General features: G+C 37.5%; 1 protein-coding gene across 20 annotated transcripts in view; it reads left to right on the top strand.

Moving 5' to 3' along the window:
• The window catches only part of CCDC171 (coiled-coil domain containing 171), a 378,190-nt gene that overhangs the window by 66,452 nt on the left and 294,610 nt on the right, over nt 1-17,128 (top strand). For all 20 annotated transcript variants that reach the window (XR_014265395.1, XM_082467922.1, XM_082467938.1 and 17 more), the window contains one exon: nt 13,524-13,670. Coding sequence is in view for 19 of the 20 variants with exons in the window: in XM_082467922.1 (XP_082324048.1) it covers nt 13,524-13,670 (147 nt within the window). In the remaining variant the exon portion in view is untranslated. The remainder of the gene's footprint in view (nt 1-13,523; nt 13,671-17,128) is intronic.

The following is a 17,128-nucleotide window of genomic DNA, read 5'->3' on the forward strand; positions in this document are numbered from 1 at the left end:
TCAGGGGTGGCAGTGGTGGAAGAGATGGAGGAGATGGAAGGGGAGGCAGGAGAGGCAGGCACACTTGGTGTAACCTTATGGAAATACATTGTCATTTCTGTCTGCCGTTTTTGCTTTTTCATTTCTCTAAAAATGTTTCTATATGATACCAATCCTTCTTTCTTTGTTTGCTTTAGTTTCAGTGCCCATGTCATAGAAGGGTCCATGTTGTAAAAGAAGTCAAAAGCAGTCTTGAAATCAGCACCCTTCTACCAGATTGCCTAATGTCAATTTGTTTTCTGACACTGCTTCTTCTATGTCTTCTTCCTTATCATCTGACACTGGTTTAGAAACACTCACCTCCATCAGGAAATCTTCTGTTAATTCCTCTGGTGTGCTGTCTCAGCTCTTGAACTTCTCCAAGATTCATATCTTGAAACCCTTCACCCCCCATTTTTTTTTTTTTTTTTTGCCATATCTATGATCTCTTTCACAATTTCCTTGATTGGCTCTGTCGTAAATTCTGTGAAGTCATGGACAACATCTGGCCACAGTTTTCTCCAGCAGGGATTTATTGTTTCCGGATTGATGGCTTTCACAGCTTTTTCTGTAACAACAATGGCATTTTTTCAATGCTGTAATCCTTCCAGACTTTTATGATGTTCTCTCCGTCAAGGTTCTCTTCCATAGCATTGACCATCCTTTCTACAGAGTACCGTGTATAACGAGTGTTAAAGGTTCTTATGACCCCCTGATCTAGAGGCTGAATTAGAGATGTTGTATTTGGGGCAAGTGGACTGTTTTAGTGTCTTTGGTGTTAAACTTATGGGGTTCTGGGTGGCCAGAGGCATGTCCAATAACAAAAGAACTTTAAAAGGCAGTCCCTAACTGGCAAGGTATTTCCTGACTACAGGGACAAAGCATCGATGGAACCAATGCAGAAAACGTATTCTTGTTGTTTAGGCCTTCTTGTTGTACAACCAAAGGACTGGCAGCTCAGGGGTTAGCAGCTTTGTAGATAAGGGCAGTACTGATCATAAATCCAACTGCATTTGCACAAAACAATAGAGTTAGCCTATCCCTTCCTACCTTAAACCCTGGTGCTTGCTTCTCTTCCTTATGAATAAATGTCCTTTGGGCATTTTTTTCCAGAATAGGGCATTTTTGTCTGCACTAAAAACCTGTTCAGGCAGATATCGTTTCTCAATGATTTTCTTTTTTTAAATTGAATTATAGTTGATTTACAATGTTGTGCTATTTTCTGCTGTACAGCAGTGACTCAATTATACACAATATACATTTAAAAAATATTCTTTTCCATTATGGTTTATCCCAGGAGATTGGATATAGTTCCCTGTGCTCTACAGTAGGACCTTGTTGTTTATCCATTCTAAATGTAATAGTTTGCATCTACTAACCCCAAACTCCAGTCCATTCCTCTCCCTCCCCCCCTTCCCCTTGGTAACTACACGTCTGTTCTCTATGTCGGTGAGTCTGTTTCTGTTTTGCAGATAGCTTCATTTGTGCCATATTTTAGCCCTCAGTGATTTTCTTCAAGGCATCTGGGAACTTGTCTGCTGCCTCTTGGTTGTCAGAAGTTGCCTCTTCTGTTATCTTGGCATCTTTAAAGCCAAACCTCTTTAAAATTATCAAACCATTCTTTGCTGGCATTAAATTCTCCAGCTTTAGATCCTTCACCATCCTTTTGCTTTAAGTTGTCATATAGTGACTTCGCTTTTTCTCGAATCGTATTAGAGTCTATAGGTACGCCTTTCTCAGAGCAATGCTGCACCCACATAAAAGCTGCCTTTTCAATATAAGATAAAAAAGGTATATTGCAAAAGTGCAAAGTTTTCTCACCTGCTATTGTAGCTGCAGCCATGGCCTCACTAATTTCCTTTTCTTTTTTTTATAATGGTCCTTAACACTGGATTCATTTATCTTGAAACGGCAGGCAGTCACAGCCGCAGACCTGAATCTATGGTGCCTATCAAGTAATTCAGCTTTTTCTTGTAATGTCATGATTTTTCTTTGCTTCTTGGGGCCACTTCCAGCATCACTGGTGGTACTTCATAGGGGTCCCATGTTGTTATTCAAGGTTTACGGTATTGCACTAAACACAATGAAAACGTGAGAACTGAGAGAGAGAGATCACTTTTTGCTGTGATATGAAGTTTACTGGAGAGATGAACTGCTCATGTGGAGATGAGGAGCATGCGCATTTTAAGCAGATACTTGCAACACTTGAGCAATGCCATAGGAGGTGGCTACAAAATTATTACAGTAGTACACTGTGGACTACAGGTAATTTTATGCAGTTATGATTTAATACTGCATCTTTATGTTTGTTTACATTTCTTTCGGCTGTGAACGAGGCCATGTAGTCTGTGTTTGTGTGCATAAGTTTTGATAAATTTTTACGTTTTATAATAGATTTATATATTTTTTATGGTAGTAAATGATAAAATAGATTAGAATCTACATGTTTTATGCATTCTTGACATACCTTTTTCTTATATTTTTGATATTTCTAGGCTATGCAGTTTGTCTGCAAGTTTTTTCAACTTGTCACAAATCTCCAAAAAATTATCCAATGTATTTATTGAAAAAAAATCTACGTATAAATGGACCCATGCAGTTCAAACACATACCCATGTTGTTCAGGGGTTAACTGTGTATATAATATATACACATACGCATCTGTATACTTTTTTTTTTTAATTAATGTCTTTTTTTAAAAAATATATTTTTCTTAACCATATTTGCTTATTTATTTATTTAAAAAATTTTTTTGGCTGTGTTGGGTCTTCGTTTCTGTGCAAGGGCTTTCTCCAGTTGCGGCAAGTGGGGGCCACTCTTGATCGTGGTGCGCGGGCCTCTCACTATCGTGGCCTCTCCCGTTGTGGACCACGGGCTCCAGACGCGCAGGCTCAGTAATTGTGGCTCATGGGCCCAGCTGCTCCGCGGCATGTGGGATCCTCCCAGACCAGGGCTCGAACCCGTGTCCCCTGCATTGGCAGGCAGACTCTCAACCACTGCGCCACCAGGGAAGCCCGCATCTGTATACTTTTATACCATATTTTATTTATCTATTTATCCATTGATGGACATTAGGGTTATTTCCATGTCTTGGCTGTTGTATTGAGGTTGTTGATTTTCAAGGCCACCAGGAGTTGGGGGGAAGGATGTGTGGAATTAGGGCGAGTTTAAATGCTACAAAGCTTGCTATTCTTAGCAATCTTGCTAATCAGCTGAGATTCAGCTGATTTTCTTGAATAAATGCTTCTTAGATTATTGCAAGCCTTTGGTTAATTTTCAGTTATGAAAAATTTGGTTTTGACATTTTTTGCCAGTGTTCTTGTTACTTTAATGGAGGAAAGAATTATTGGTGGTCCTTACTCTGCCTTTCTGGAACTTACTTATGTTCTCTGAAGATATTCTGAAGTTTTCTTCCCTTTGTATATACTCCTCTCAGGGAATGTTTTTGCCCTCCCCATTTGATTTAGATTCCATCTTTCATGTTGGGGAATTTTTTCAAGTACCATGTTTTCTTATGTTTAAGAGTGAGGGACTGAAAAACTTATTAGAAGTTTTTGAGTGTTGGGTTAGCTCTTTCAACCATGATCTTCGCTGTAGGGTTATCTGGTGGATATTTGAAAGAGACAGATAAAATCCTTCTACCTTCCCTCAATAACTTAAGAAGATGTAGGAAGTAGAAAACTTGATTGAGTCATTGTCAAAATTCCAGGCTCATACTGCTTCACCAATGAATAGAAAGAAACATTTAAGGAGCAAATAATTTCAGTCTTACATAAACTCTGCCAGAGAATGAAAAGAAAACTTGATAACATACCAAACTAATAATCTTGATACTTAACTGACAAGGATACAAGGAAAGATAATAATAGCCAATCTCACTCATGATTATAGGTGCAAAAATATTATACAAATTTTTAGCCAACTGAGTGTAGCAAAATGGAAAAAAGATATAATATAAAAAGCCTTTATACAAGAAATGCCAAGTAAGTCTAACATTAGAAAACCAATCAAGGTAATTTTAATTAATATAATCTGTTAACTTTATTATGTAATGTAAGTTTCTTGGGTATGTGAATAGAATTCCTAAAAACTACACTACACTGAGGAAAACAGTTTTTTTAGTAAAAACTATGAAGGTGTGTTTATATCCATATCTAATAATGTATAGTAATTATCACATAATGTTAGTGACTACTTGACCTCTGCATTAAAACTGTGATTTTTAGGTCAGATTTTCATCTACATCTTGAAAGGCTTTTATTTGAAAGCTGTTTGTTAAGTAATATTTAATATAAGTCAAGTATCATAAAGTAAAACCCCTAACTGATCGGCCATTCATTTTCCAGTTTTTTTTATAGGATTAAATTCAAACTCACATGGAACGATGGGCATATGTTAGTGTAGTATTTGGAATGATTGTTTTCTTTCTATACTATTTATCAATAGACTGGGACTCACAAGTCATCTTTTCTTATAAATAAATCTTGTGAGACTTCCTGAATAATTTCTTTTACTTGATTTAATAAATATTGTTTGAAATAATTGCCATCAACTAGGAGATAAGTATTTTTGGTTATAGACTTTGTTTTTATTTCAAATTATTTGTGTTACTTTGTGATTGGCCTTGTAAATTGCTATTTATGCATTTTAATGTGTACACAGTAGTCTAAGTGAATGGTTGAAAGATGGAGATTATGTATTTGTAAATCAAGAAGGCATGTATTTTAACAGTGGATTTGAATTAATACTATTGATTGCTTGAAGGAGGAGGTCCTATTATATAGAATAATAGTGGTATCTTATACTTGTGTAGTGCTTAATGGTCTTAAACGTGCTTTCATATATGAAGGTACTCTTATGATGTAATCAGATTACATAAGGCAGTTCATCATACCATTTGCTTCTGAGTGTTATGATAAAAATGGTGAGTGCTGTCTGTTTGTTGTAGACAATGTTGGTACACTCGTGCTATGCTACCTAGCTTTGTTCTTATCTATGATAGTTTAAAGATTGAAAACATGTAAGTTGATGGACTTCTATTAAGGAGTTTCCATTACCTGCAGAAAATAATTCTTAAGAGTTCATGTGTACTTGGCTATAGAGTAGTAATTATAAATGAGGGGATGTGGAGAGAAGGGATTAAAGTAAATTTTGTTCTTCATCCTTTGACTGTGGACTATACTGCCGGTTACTTTCCAGACTAGAATCTTTTATAGAGAATTAGATTTGGTGCTTGCAACATTCTCACTCAGGTTCTGATGACACCTTTTGAGTGGCTAGGAGTACTTGGATGCATGTATAAATATATGTTTGTATGTTTCTGAATAAGATTATGCTGGTGAGGGGAAGGTGGGAGAAATGGCTTTGTCAAAGACCTTAAGTAGGAAAGATGAATCTAGATTAGTTACTGTGGAAAATATCTTTGATATGTGTGTTAACTTTATATTTGAACTTCCATAAAATTCAACTCTGATTTCTGAGTTTAGTTGGAAAAGAAGATCGAGAGATTTAAGTAGAACTACCTGATGTTATTTTTCTTTCAGTAGTACAGCAAAGATTTAAAAACTTGAACAGTGAAGAGAAAATGAAATACAGCCATCTAGTGGCTGCAACTTAAAAAGCTCTAAGCATAGTTAAAGTACCATGAGCTCACATAAAAATCTCTCACGGGTCATTATTAGGCATTCAAGCTAATCATTCCTTATCACACAAAGGAGCAATACACATTTGTATTACTAAACATTTTAATCAAATTTTAATGAGAAAGGAAAACCTAATATATGTCAGTTGAACTATAACATTATGTAAATACCCTCAGAGGTCAATTGAACTAGAGTAAAATTATAGTAAGCTATCTACATTTTCAATTGTAATATGTATTAATCAGATTTTTTTAACACCTTTATTGGAGTATAATTGCTTTACAATGTTGTGTTAGTTTCTGCTGTATAACAAAGTGAATCAGCTATATGTATACATATATCCCCATATCCCCTCCCTCTAGCGTCTCCCTCCCACCCTCCCTATCCCACCCCTCTAGGTGGTCACAAAGCACAGAGCTGATCTCCCTGTGCTATGCAGCTGCTTCCCACTAGCTATTTTACATTTGGTAGTGTATATATGTCCATGCCACTCTCTCACTTCGTCCCAGCTTACCCATCCCCCTCTCCGTGTCCTCAAGTCCATTGTGTACTTCTGCACCTTTATTTCTGTCCTGCCCCTAGGTTTATCAGAACCATTTTTTTTTTTTTTTTAGATTCCATATATATGTGTCAGCATACAGTATTTGTTTTTCTCTTTCTGACATACTTCACTCTGTTTGACGGACTCTAGGTCCATCCACCTCACTACAAATAACTCAATTTCATTTCTTTTTATGGCTGAGTAATATTCCATTGTATATATGTGCCACATCTTCTTTATCCATTCATCTGTCGAAGGACACTTAGGTTATTTCCATGTCCTGGCTACTGTAAATAGAGCTACAATGAACACTGAGGTGCATGACTCTTTGAATTATGGTCTTCTCAGGGTATATGCCCAGTAGTGGGATTGCTGGGTCATATGGTAGTTCTATTTTTAGTTTTTTAAGGAACCTCCATACTGTTCTCCTTAGTGGCTGTATCAATTTACATTCCCACCAGCAGTGCAAGAGGGTTCCTTTTTCTCCACACCCTCTCCAGCATTTATTGTTTGTAGATTTTTTGATGCTGGCTCTTCTGACCTGTGTGCGGTGATACCTCATTGTAGTTTTGATTTGCATTTCTCTAATGATTAATGATGTTGAGCATCCTTTCATGTGTTTGTTGGCAACCTGTATATCTTGTTTGGAGAAATGTCTATTTAGGTCTTCTGCCCATTTTTTGATTGGGTTGTTTGGTTTTTTTTATGATATTGACCTGCATGAGCTGCTTATATATCTTGGAGATTAATCCTTTGTCAGTTGCTTCGTTTGCAAATATTTTCTCCCATTCTGAGAGTTTTTCATCTTTTTAATGGTTTCCTTTGCTTTGCAAAAGTTTTTAAGTTTCATTAGGTCCCATTTGTTTCTTTTTGTATTTTTTTCCATTTCTCTAGGAGGTGGGTCAAAAAGGATCTTGCTGTGATTTATGTCATGGAGTGTTCTGCCTATGTTTTCCTCTAAGAGTTTTATAGTGTCTGGCCTTACATTTAGGTCTTTAATCCAGTTTGAGTTTATTTTTGTGTATGGTGTTAGGGAGTGTTCTAATGTCATTCTTTCACATGTAGCTGTACAGTTTTCCCAGCACCGCTTATTGAAGAGGCTGTCTTTTCTCCATCATATACTTTTGCCTCCTTTATCAAAGTTAAGGTGACTATATGTGCATAGGTTTATCTCTGGGCATTCTATCCTGTTCCATTGGTCTATATTTCTGTTTCTGTGCCAGTACCATACTCTCTTGATTACTGTAGCTTTGTAGTATAGCCTGAAGTCAGGGAGCCTGATTCCTCCAGTTCCGTTTTTCCTTCTCAGGATTGCTTTGGCTATTCGGGGTCTTTTGTATTTCCATACAAATTGTGAAATTTTTTGTTCTAGTTCTGTGAAAAATGCCATTGGTAGTTTGGTACGGATTGCACTGAATCTGTAGATTGCTTTGGGTAGTATAGTCATTTTCACAATGTTGATTCTTCCAGTCCAAGAACATGGTATATCTCTCCATCTGTTTGTATCATGTTTAATTTCTTTCATCAGTGTCTTATAGTTTTCTGCTTATAGGTTTTTTGTCTCCTTAGGTAGGTTTATTCCTAGGTCTTTTATTCTTTTTGTTGCAGTGGTAAATGGGAGTGTTTCCTTAATTTCTCTTTCAGATTTTTCATCATTAGTGTATAGGAATGCAAGAGATTTCTGTGCATTAATTCTGTATCCTGCTACTCTACCAAATTTATTGGTTAACTCTAGTAGTTTTCTGGTAGCATCCTTAGGATTCTGTATGTATAGTATCATGCCATCTGCAAACAGTGACGATTTTACTTCTTCTTTACCGATTTGGCTTCCTTTTATTTCTTTTTCTTCTCTGATTGCTGTGGCTAAAACTTCCAAAACTATGTTGAATAATAGTGGTGAGAGTGGGCCACCTTGTCTTGTTCCTGATCTTAGAGGAAATGGTTTCAGTTTTTCACCATTGAGAACGACGTTGGCTGTGGGTTTGTCATATACGGACTTTTTTATGTTGAGATAGGTTCCCTCTATGCCTACTTTCTGGAGAGTTTTTATCATAAATAGGTGTTGAATTTTGTCAAAAGCTTTTTCTGCATCTATTGAGATGATCATATGTTTTTTCTCCTTCAGTTTGTTAATATGGTGTATCACATTGAATGATTTGCATATATTGAAGAATCCTTGCATTCCTGGGATAAACCCCACTTGATCATGGTGTATGATCCTTTTAATGTGCTGTTGGATTCTGTTTGCTGGTATTTTGCTCAGGATTTTTGCGTCTATGTTCATCAGTGATACTGGCCTGTAGTTTTCTTTTTTTGTGACATCTTTGTCTGGTTTTGGTATCAAGGTGATGGTGGCTTCGTAGAATGAATTTGGGAGTGCTCCTCCCTCTGCTATATTTCGGAAGAGTCTGAGAAGGATGGGTGTTAGCTCTTCTCTAAATGTTTGATAGAATTCGCCTGTGAAGCCATCTGGTCCTGGACTTTTGTTTGTTGGAAGATTTTTAATCACAATTTCAATTTCAGTGCTTGTGATTGATCTGTTTATATTTTCTATTTCTTCCTGGTTCAATCTCGGAAGGTTGTGCCTTTCTAAGAATTTGTGCATTTCTTCCAGGTTGTCCATTTTATTGGCATAGAGTTGCTTGTAGTAATCTCTCATGATCCTTTGTATTTCTGCAGTGTCAATTGTTACTTCTCCTTCTTCATTTCTAATTCTGTTCATTTGAGTGTTCTCCCTTTTTTTCTTGATAAGTCTGGCTAATGGTTTATCAGTTTTCTTTATCTTCTCAACGAACCAGCTTTTAGTTTTATTGATCTTTGCTATTGTTTCCTTCATTTCTTTTTCATTTATTTCTGATCTTTATGATTTCTTTCCTTCTGCTAACTTTGGGGTTTTTTTTCTTCTTTCTCTAATATCTTTAGGTGTAAGGTTAGGTTGTTTATTTGAGGTTTTTCTTGTTTCTTGAGGTAGGATTGTATTGCTATAAACTTCCCTCTTAAAACTGCTTTTGCTGCATCCCGTAGGCTTTCGGTCATCATGTTTTCATTGTCATTTGTGTCTAGATAGTTTTTGATTTCCTCTTTGATTTATTCAGTGATCTCTTGGTTTTTTAGGGGCATATTGTTTAGCCTCCATGTGTTTGTATTTTTTACTGTTTTTTTCCCCGTAATTGATATCTAGTCTCATAGCATTGTGGTCAGAAAAGATACTTGATACGTTTCAGTTTTCTCAAATTTACCAAGGCTTGATTTGTCACCCAGGTTATGGTCTATCCTGGAGAATGTTCCATGAGCACTTGAGAAGAAAGTGTAGTCTGTTGTTTTGGATGGAATGTTCTATAAGTATCAGTTAAGTCCATCTTGTGTAATGTGTCATTTAAAGCTTGTGTTTCCTTATTTATTTTCATTTTGGATGATCTGTCCATTGGTGAAAGTGGGGTGTTAAAGTCCCCTACTATTATTGTGTTACTGTCGATTTCCCCTTTTATGGCTGTTAGCATTTGCCTTATGTATTGAGGTGCTCCTATGTTGGGTGCATAAATGTTTACAATTGTTATATCTTTTTCTCAGATTGATTCCTTGATCATTATATAGTGTCCTTCTTTGTCTCTTGTAATAGTCTTTATTTTAAAGTCTATTTTGTCTTATACGAGAATTGCTACTCCAGCTTTCTTTTGATTTCCATTTGCGTGGAATATCTTTTTCCATCCCCTCACTTTCAGTCTGTATGTGTCCCTAGGTCTGAAGTGGGTCTCTTGTAGACAGCATATATACAGGTCTTGTTTTTGTATCCATTCAGCCAGTCTGTGTCTTTTGGTTGGAGCAGTTAATCCATTTATATTTAAGGTAATTATTGATATGTATGTTCCTATTACCATTTTCTTAATTGTTTTGGGTTTGTTTTTGTAGGTCTTTTCCTTCTCTTGTGTTTCCTGCCTAGAGAAGTTCCTTTTGCGTTTGTTGTGAAGCTGGTTTGGTGGTGCTGAATTCTCTTAACTTTTGCTTGTCGGTAAAAGTTTTAATTTCTCTATCAAATCTGGATGAGATCCTTGCTGGGTAGAGTAATCTTGGTTGTAGGTTTTTCTCCTTTATCACTGTAAATATGTCCTGCCCCTCCCTTCTGACTTGCAGAGTTTCTGCTGAAAGATCAGCTGTTAACCTTTTGGGGATACCCTTGTGTGTTATTCATTGCTTTTCCCTTGCTGCTTTTAATATTTTTTCTATGTATTTAATTTTTGATAGTTTGATTAATATGTGTCTTGATGTGTTTCTCCTTGGATTTATCTTGTATGGGACTCTCTGCGCTTCCTGGACTTGATTGACTATTTCCTTTCCCATGTAAGGGAAGTTTTCAAGTATAATCTCTTCAAGTATTTTCTCAGCCCCTTTCTTTTTCTCTTCTTCCTCTGGGACCCCTATAATTTGAATGTTGGTACGTTTAATGTTGTCCCAGAGCTCTCTGAAACTGTCCTCAATTCTTTTCATTTTTTTCTTTATTCTGCTCTGTGGTAGTTATTTGTACCATTTTATCACCCAGGTCACTTATCCGTTCTTCTGCCTCAGTTATTCTGCTACTGCTTCCTTCTAGAGAATTTTTAATTTCATTTATTGGGTTATTCATCTTTGTTTGCTCTTTAGTTCTTCTAGATCCTTGTTAAACCTTTCTTCTGTTTTCTCCAATCTATTTCCAAGATTTTGTATCATCTGTACTATCATTACTCTGAATTCTTTTTCAGGTAGACTGCCTATTTCCTCTTCATTTGTTTGGTCTGTTGTTTTTTTACCTTGCTCCTTCATCTGCTGCATATTTCTCTGTTTTCTCATTTTGTTTACTTGCTGTGTTTGGGGTCTCCTTTTTGCAGGCTGAAGGTTTGTAGTTCCCTTGTTTTTGGTGTCTGTCCCCAGTGGGTGAGGTTGGTTGAGTTGCTTGTGTAGGCTTCCTGGTGGAGAGGACTGGTGCCTGTGTTCTGGTGGGTGTGGCTGCTTCTTTTCTTTCTTGTGGGCAGGGCCGCATCTGGTGGTGTGTTTTGGGGTGTCTGTGACCTTATTATGATTTTAGGCAGCCTCTCTGCTAATGGGTGGGGTTGTCTTCCTGTCTTGTTAGTTGTTTGGCATGGGGCGTTCAGCACTGGAGCTTGCTTGCTGTTGGGTGGAGCTGTGTCTTAGCGTTGAGACTGAGATCTCTGGGAGAGCTGTCACCAATTTATATTACGTGGGGCTGGGAGGTCTGTGGTGATCCAATGTCCTCAGCTCTCCCACCTTGGAGGTTAGGCCTGACACCAGGCTGGAGCACCACGACCCTGTCAGCTACACGGCTCAGAAGAAAAGGGAGAAAAAAAGAAAGAAAAAAATTTATTTACATAAAAAAAATTATAATAAAAAAAGAAGAGAGCAACCCAACCAATAAACAAATCTATCAATGATAACAAGTACTAAAAACTAAACTAAGATAAACATGAAAATCAGAAACAAATCAGTCGCAGACAGCAAACCCGAAGTCTACAGTTGCTCCCAAAGTCCGCTGCCTCAATTTTGGGATGATTCGTCTATTCAGGTATTCCACAGATGCAGGGTACATCAAGTTGATTGTGGAGATTTAATCTGCTGCTCCTGAGGCTGCATGGAGAAAGTTCTCTTCTTTGTCCGCACAGCTCCTGGGGTTCTGCTTTGGTTTTGGCCCCACCTCTGCATGTAGGTCGCTGTCAGTCATCTTTTTCCCGCCCAGACAGGAGGGGGTTTAAGCAGCGGCTGATTAGGGGGCTCTGGCTCACTCAAGCCGGAGGGAGGGAGGGGACAGTAGTCAGAATTGGAATGTGGGGCGAGCCTGTGGTGGCAGAAGCCAGCGTGACATTGCAACAGCCTGAGGCGTGCTGTGTGTTCTCCTGGGGAAGTTGTCCCTGGATCATGGGACCATGGCAGTGGCGGTCTGCATAGGCTCCATGGGTGGATTGTGTATGTGTGGATAGTGACCTGTGCTTGCACACAGCATTCTTCATGGCTGCGTTAGCGTTTCATGCCCGTCTCTGTGGTCCGAGCTGATAGCCATGGCTCACGCCTGTCTCTGGAGCTTGTTTAGGTGGTGCTCTGCCTCCTGTGGGCAGATGGGGAGGAATCCCCTCTCCTTGCGCACCCTGAAACAAGGGTCTGTTGCCTCCTCGGCAGGTCCAGACTTTTTCCCAGACTCCCTCCTCGCTAGCTGTGGCGCACTAGCCCCCTCAGGCTGTCTTCATGCAGCCAACCCCAGTCCTCTCCCTGGGATCTGATCTCCAAAGCCCAAGCCTCAGCTACCAGCCCCCACCCGCCCCGGCGGGTGAGCCGATAAGCCTCTCAGGCTGGTGAGTGCTAGTTGGCACTGATCCTCTGTGAGGGAATCTCTCTGCTTTGCCCTCTGCACCCCTGTTGCTGCACTCTCCTCCGTGGCTCCGAAGTTCCCCCCACACCCCGCCGTCTCCGCCAGTGAAGGGGCTTCCTAGTGTGTGGAAACTTTTCCTCCTTCACAGCTCCCTCCCAGCAGTGCAGGTCCTGTCCCTATTCTTTTGTCTCTGTATTTTCTTTTTTCTTTTGCCCTACCCAGGTACGTGGGGATTTTCTTGCCTTTTGGGAAGTCTGAGGTCTTCTGCCAGCGTTCAGTAGGTGTTCTGTAGGAGTTGTTCCACATGTAGATTTTTTAAAAAAATTTATTTATTTAATTTATTTATTTTTGGCTGCATTGGGTCTTCATTGCTATGCGTGGGCTTTCTCTAGTTGCGGTGAGTGGAGGCCACTCCTCGTTGCTTTGCGCGGGCTTCTTATTGTGGTGGCTTCTCTTGTTGCAGAGCATGGGCTCTAGGTGCATGGGTTTCAGTAGTTGTGGCATGCAGGCTAAGTAGTTGTGGCACATGAGCTCTAGAGCGCAGTCTCAGTAGTTGTGGCGCACGGGCTTAGTTGCTTCGCGGCATGTGGGATCTTCCTGGACCCGAGCTCAAACCCGTGTCCCCTGCATTGGCAGGCGGATTCCCAACCACTGTGCCACCAGGGAAGCCCTAGATGTATTTTTGATGTATTTGTGGGGAGGAAGGTGGTCTTCATGTCTTACTCCTCCGCCATCTTGAAGGTCCTTCCCTTATTCAGGTTTTTTAAGTTGTAAAACTCCAGTAGCGCTTTCTAAACACATGTATATTCTGAAACATCACTAGAGAATATCTTGGCCTCTCTAGCTTATATAAATTAACCTATTATTATGGTTGAAGTACAGGTTTAGTTGCTCACTGTATTTTATAGAGTAAATTTTAGTCATTGTTGGCTTATAAACTTTATTGATGCAAAAATGAACTATTTTCTAGGAGCAAGATAATGCTTTACAAAATATGCACGAGAAAGTAGAAAAATTAGAAGCTGAACACATGGAGTGCTCTGACCTTTTACGTCGACAGACAAGTGAATTTGAATTTAGCAGTCAACGAGAGGAACGTCTTAGAAAAGAGTTTGAGGTATATTTTCTCATTCTTTTATAGCACATATATGATGGCTAGTTAGTAATTTAAGGACAAAGTTTTACTCTGTAATAAAATATAATTTTTTGACATTTATATATATTGAATATTGGCTTCCTTGAAAACTTTTGTATTTGAGTATATTATATTTTGCTCCTAATTAAAAAAAACTATTCATTTTTAATAATTAATTGTCCTGGAATATTTGGAAAGTTTGAAGGTAATTGTTTATATTACAAGTTTGAGGAAGCAACACAAGAAAAGATATTAAATTCTAATTTTGTAGTTTGAATGCTGTGTACTAGCTGCATAGTTTTGTGGAGTGCTTTTCAGGTTAGACTTTATTTATTTTTATTTTTTATTTTTTTATAAATTTATTTTTATTTATATTACTTATTTTTGGCTATGTTGGGTCTTCATTGCTGCACGCGGGCTTTCTCTAGTTGTGGCGAGTGGGGGCTACTCTTCGTTGCGTTGCATGGGCTTCTCATTGTGGTGGCTTCTCTTGTTGTGGAGTACAGGCTCTGGGCACGTGAGCTTCAGTAGTTGTGACACGCGGGCTCAGTAGTTGTGGCTCGTGAGCTCTAGAGTGCAGGCTCAGTCGTTGTGGTGCATGGGCTTAGTTGCTCTGCAGCAAGTGGGATCTTCCTGGACCAGGGCTTGAACCTGTGTCCCCTGCATTGGCAGGCAGATTCTTAACCACTGTGCCACGAGGGAAGTCCCCAGGTTAGACTTTAGATGGGAAAGGAGCATTAATTTACAAATGAAAAATTATGATTTTTGTGAGTAAATGATACTGATAACCACTTTAATCTTGAGAGATAGCTAATTTATTTGTTAATTTTTAAAAATAATTTTCTTTTGCTTTGTGGGAAATTTAAGTATTTCAATAGATAAAGAAGTTTGTCTTAAACATAATTTATAATTCTTATAAGGTAAATAAACATTTATAAAGAGTATTTAATGATAAAATGCTGGAGGTACTCTCATTAAACTCACTTCTGTCAGTTAACACTGTGCTGAGAATTTTAGCCAAAGAAATATATAAAAGCAAGAACAGTGATAAAAAATTATAATTTTTGGAAAGAGGGGGGTATGATTCTGATTATTTTCAGATGATATGCTAATAACCCTAAATGGTCAAGAAAATCATCTTTGAAATTATTGACACTAGTAAGAACATTCAATAAGGAGGTCAAGAAGAAAATAATATATAGCAATTATGTTTACACTCTAATATACCAGTAATAATCAGAGAATAAGATACTAAAAAAAGTTTTTGTCACCATAGTGACAAAAACAGGAATACAGTTAACAACAAATACATTAAAAATTATGAAATTTAACTGAGAGTCTTAAAAGAAAATGGTGAGACATTTTGGGAACCCTTAAAAGTGTAAAGTTATGAATCCTCCCTAGATTATATTATGGGTTAAAGCAGTTCCAATTAAAAATTGAGTGGAATTATCTTGGGAAGACAGATTCTAAAGTTCATCCACATGAGGATCTATAAAACATTTTGGTAAGAGTAATGAGTGGGGACTTATTATACCAGAAGTTAGTACAGATGATAAAACTTCAGTAATATATCAATTGTGTTTTTTTGGTTGTATGCAACAGAAACCGACTTTGGTTGACATAAATAGGGAATTCAGTGGAAGAATATGGGAATCATATCCACAGAATCACAACGAATGTTGGGGAATCAGCTTATAAATCATATGAGTCCCAGAGCATCTCCAGAGTTCTTGGTAGCAGAAATGATGGAAGAAGCTGAGGTGAATTGGTACCAATCGTTTTTATTGTTTTTGTAACTTTATTCAGGATTCTAATCTGGAAGAGAACATTTGATTGAAAGAGGTAATTTGCCCCAAGTAAATCCCTCTAATTTTGCTAAAATTAAAGCCCCCCAAAGAAATTCTTATATAGAAATTAGGGTGTGGTACAAAAAGAAGGGGAAAGATTGTTGAGTGGCCAAAAAGTACAATACCTCTAAGACCAGACTTTCAATGTCAGAATTGAAAGGTCAGTAGTAGACTTGTGGAGTATATCATTTTAAATCAGTAAGGATAGGAACAATTATTCAGTGAATCGTGTTGAAATGATTGGTTAACTATTTGGGACAAAATAAAATTAGATTCCTATCTTATATTATATTCTAAAATAAATTCCAGTTGGATTAAAAAGAGTGAAATATTAAAAACAATGATAAAATAAGAAGAAAATGTAGTTTAATTTTTTCTGCTCTCTGAGTCATTAAGACTTACTACTAATCATAAAAACCAAGGAACAAAATATTTAGGAATGGATTTATAGCTTTGACTAGGAAAGATTAAAGTCATATGTAGGTAAAATCCCCACTTTGAATAAAAGGACAACCAAATGAGAAAAATATTTACAGCAAAGGGTAAATATATTTCTGTCTCTCTAAATCCCCTACTATTTGATAAGAGAAAGGAGAAGGTCTTTATGAAAAAATCTACCAAGTAAATCAAAGAAGATATGAAAGAATAATTTCAGATGGATAACAAACATAGGAAAAATGCTCCACCTCACCATAATGTAAGAAAGACAGTAACACACAAAATAATACGATTAAAGAAAATGATAGTACCCAGCACTGGTGAGGGTGGTGTTAAAAATTCTTGTACCTTGATGGTGGGTGTGTAAATTTTTAAAACCTTGAAGGAATTCTGTTTGGGTGCTTTATAGAGTCTGTTCTCAGAAAATTATCATGTTCTTCTGGGACTCTCTCCTGTTCCATCTCCTCATTGCTTTCTAGGCACATGGCATAGCTGTCACCCGGGGACTTTTTCATTATCCTCTGTTGGATCTTCAGTTTCTTAGGTCTCTTGCCTTCTTCACTTCGTTGGAGTACATAGACTAGTAGCTTCTAAAAAAAGGGTGTATGGGAGCTAAGTTTTATTTGATCTTGCTACCTGAACATGATTTTTTTTATCAATAGTAGATAGAATTTGGCTGAATATAGATTTTTAGGATGGAATTCTTTCTTTCAGAATTTAAAGGCCTTGCCTCCCTCATTCCCAGTCTCTTCTGTCGCTGTTGAGAGGCCTGATGTTATTCTTGTTTGTGTTCCCTTGTGGTGACCCTTTTCTCACTCTTCCTCTCTGAAAGTTTTCCTGTTTCTTTATTTTTTTTAAGACTTCTTTTCTTCTAGTTAGTGCGATATAATCGACATACAGCGCTGTATAAGCTTAAGGTGTAGAGCATAATTATTGATTTACATACATCATGCAGTGATTATGAAAATAAGTTTGGTGAACATCTATCATCTCATATAGATAAAAAATTAAAGAAACAGAAAAAAACATTTTTTTCTTATGATGAGAACTCTTAGGAATAACTCTCTTAGCAACTTTCATATATAAACGTACAGCAGTATTAATTATATATAACATGTTGTACATTACATCCCTAGTACTTATTTATCTTAT

The sequence above is a fragment of the Balaenoptera physalus genome (assembly GCF_965194825.1).
Source record: "Balaenoptera physalus genome assembly, chromosome: 7".
NCBI classification, from domain to species: domain Eukaryota; kingdom Metazoa; phylum Chordata; class Mammalia; order Artiodactyla; family Balaenopteridae; genus Balaenoptera; species Balaenoptera physalus.